The sequence below is a fragment of the Fopius arisanus genome, unplaced genomic scaffold (assembly GCF_000806365.1).
Source record: "Fopius arisanus strain USDA-PBARC FA_bdor unplaced genomic scaffold, ASM80636v1 scaffold00707, whole genome shotgun sequence".
NCBI classification, from domain to species: Eukaryota; Metazoa; Arthropoda; class Insecta; order Hymenoptera; family Braconidae; genus Fopius; species Fopius arisanus.
This window is the reverse complement of record NW_011888446.1, coordinates 1-2123: the sequence shown is the minus strand read 5'-3', so window position 1 is coordinate 2123 and position 2123 is coordinate 1. Positions and strand designations below refer to the sequence as shown.

At 39.2% G+C, this 2123-nt stretch overlaps 1 protein-coding gene across 1 annotated transcript; it reads right to left on the bottom strand.

Moving 5' to 3' along the window:
* Window positions 1-822: 822 nt before the first annotated feature.
* Window positions 823-2034, bottom strand: LOC105273045 (putative nuclease HARBI1; the record flags this gene model as incomplete). Its single annotated transcript, XM_011315280.1, is given in 3 exon segments — window positions 823-1151; window positions 1233-1479; window positions 1788-2034. Coding segments are annotated over 3 exon segments (456 nt in total). The 3' UTR covers window positions 823-988.
* Between the last annotated feature and the right edge of the window lie 89 nt (window positions 2035-2123).

Sequence of the window (2123 nt, the reverse complement as noted above, 5' to 3'; positions counted from 1 at the left end):
CAAGCCACAGTTGCGTAGAGAGAAAGCATCTAATGTCCTCAATAACCTGGCAGAGATTTCAGTGCAGAGTGTATCACAAATGCAGGTACGCAGAATAAATCTTTTTAAAATGCATTTCACGGTAGAGTGTTGTCATTTTTTTTCTACTTCCAGGATTATCACTCCATGCTGCAGGAATATTTGCCTCTGATTGCCCATGGTGTTCAATCACTCCCACAGATAGCCCAAACACAACAGAGATTCGCTACAATTTTTGAAAATGCCTGGAGTACTCTGCCTTCAATTGTCTCAACAAACACCTTGCCACGGAGCCAGCCCCAAAATCCAATCCCTTCAGTTTTCTCTGCACCCGCACCATCCTCATTACCAGTTTAATTTAGTTATTCACTAAATCCTCTTATTCCCCCTCAATCTCCAGCGAGCTTCCCAGATTGGTCGTCAGCTTTCCTAACACCCCAAACTGAACACACTGACGATAGGGAGAAAATGAATTCTCCACGTCAATCTCCAGTATTGTTTGCTCAAAAATCACCACCTGGAACCATTCAGGCAGGATTAATGGATATCAACGTGGATATGGAGCGTCTCCCTCAGTCTTCAGCAGTGCACAAACGAATTGATCACTTTCCAATCCATCAGCCAAACCAAGTTGAACGCACAAACTACAGGATTGATATAGAAGCGTCACCTCAGTCTCCAGTAATCAAGCAATTGTCACGTGAGTCTTTCAATTTGGCAGCATCGGATGGAGAATTGAAGGACATCAAATTCCATCTAATACGTCGAAAATTGGACAGGAAATGATTCATATCTTTCATTAAGTATTTTTACAAGAATTTTAATACATAAATCATCATTTTAATCATAAATAACTGATTCGCAATTAAGAAATAAAAATCATTACTGATAAAATAATTCCTCCATTATTTAATGACACAAATAATTTTTGAATGTTATGAAACTGGAGGTAATAACAGTACTAACGTAATCACATGAAACATTCGTTCATTATTTGCTGTCTGAGTTGACGTCCCCTCTGCAAATCTTGATTTCGTTCTCTTCTTGCAGCTGGGCCGTGCACTTCATCATCTCCAGGCTGTTCCTCGTCATCATCTTCTGATTCATTAAAATCTTCGTCATCTAGTTGTAATCTGCAACGACAGAATTCTCGTAAAAAAGGTACCACCTCCAGATGAGACGCATGAACAACTCTTGATTGAAAAAAAATTTACCCATTGTCTATCATTATGTTGTGCAATATTGCACAACTTTTGAAGAACTTTACTACCTTCTCTGGTTCATAGAATAAAACTCGATCCTTATGTAGGCACCTGAACCTTCCCTTCAACATTCCAAATACCCTTTCAATAGCACAACGTGTGTGTGTATGTCGACGTGTGTACCGATATTCTGGGGTGCCTTCGGCTGCATCAACTATAGGTGTAAGAATGTAAGGTGAAAGTGGATATCCTGCATCTCCTAGAATAAGAAAAATAATTTTATATTCTATTGTTTTTACAAGTAGATATTGTGATAATCGAAAAAGTTGTCAATAACTGCGTCAATTTAAATGTGTAAGTCTATAAGGCTATCTTGTTCCAAAGTGAAATAATTTTCGATTTGATTGATTATATGAGTAGATATGATGCTAATCCGAAAAGTTGCCAAAAACTGCGCCAAGTGAAATGTAATGCAATTTAAATGAGTAAGTCTATAAGGCAATGTTGTTCCAAAGTGAAATATAAATATTGTTTCGATTTGAAGTTTAATCTCCAAGAATTATTTACCCAGTAGTAAATATGGCCTACGGTTCTCTGCATTAAAAGCTTGCATAGCCACCTTAACATCTGATTGTCGCCATATCCTGGCATCGTGGACTCTTCCAGGGTATGCATCAGTAGTAAGTGGCCAGTATTGGGGAATTTCCCACGCCCCGTCCCCCCTTTTTTCCAGGAAATGGACGTGCAGGTGCAGGTGTGCCCCCCGGGGGGTATTGTGTGAATGTGCGTCTGGACACGTTCACCCCCTTTGTGCCTTGACAAAGGAATCTGACTTTAAGTAATTGATTTGTGTATCCGGTCTTTGCTGTGATCTGCTTAAATGTTGCGTTTTATTGAACAATA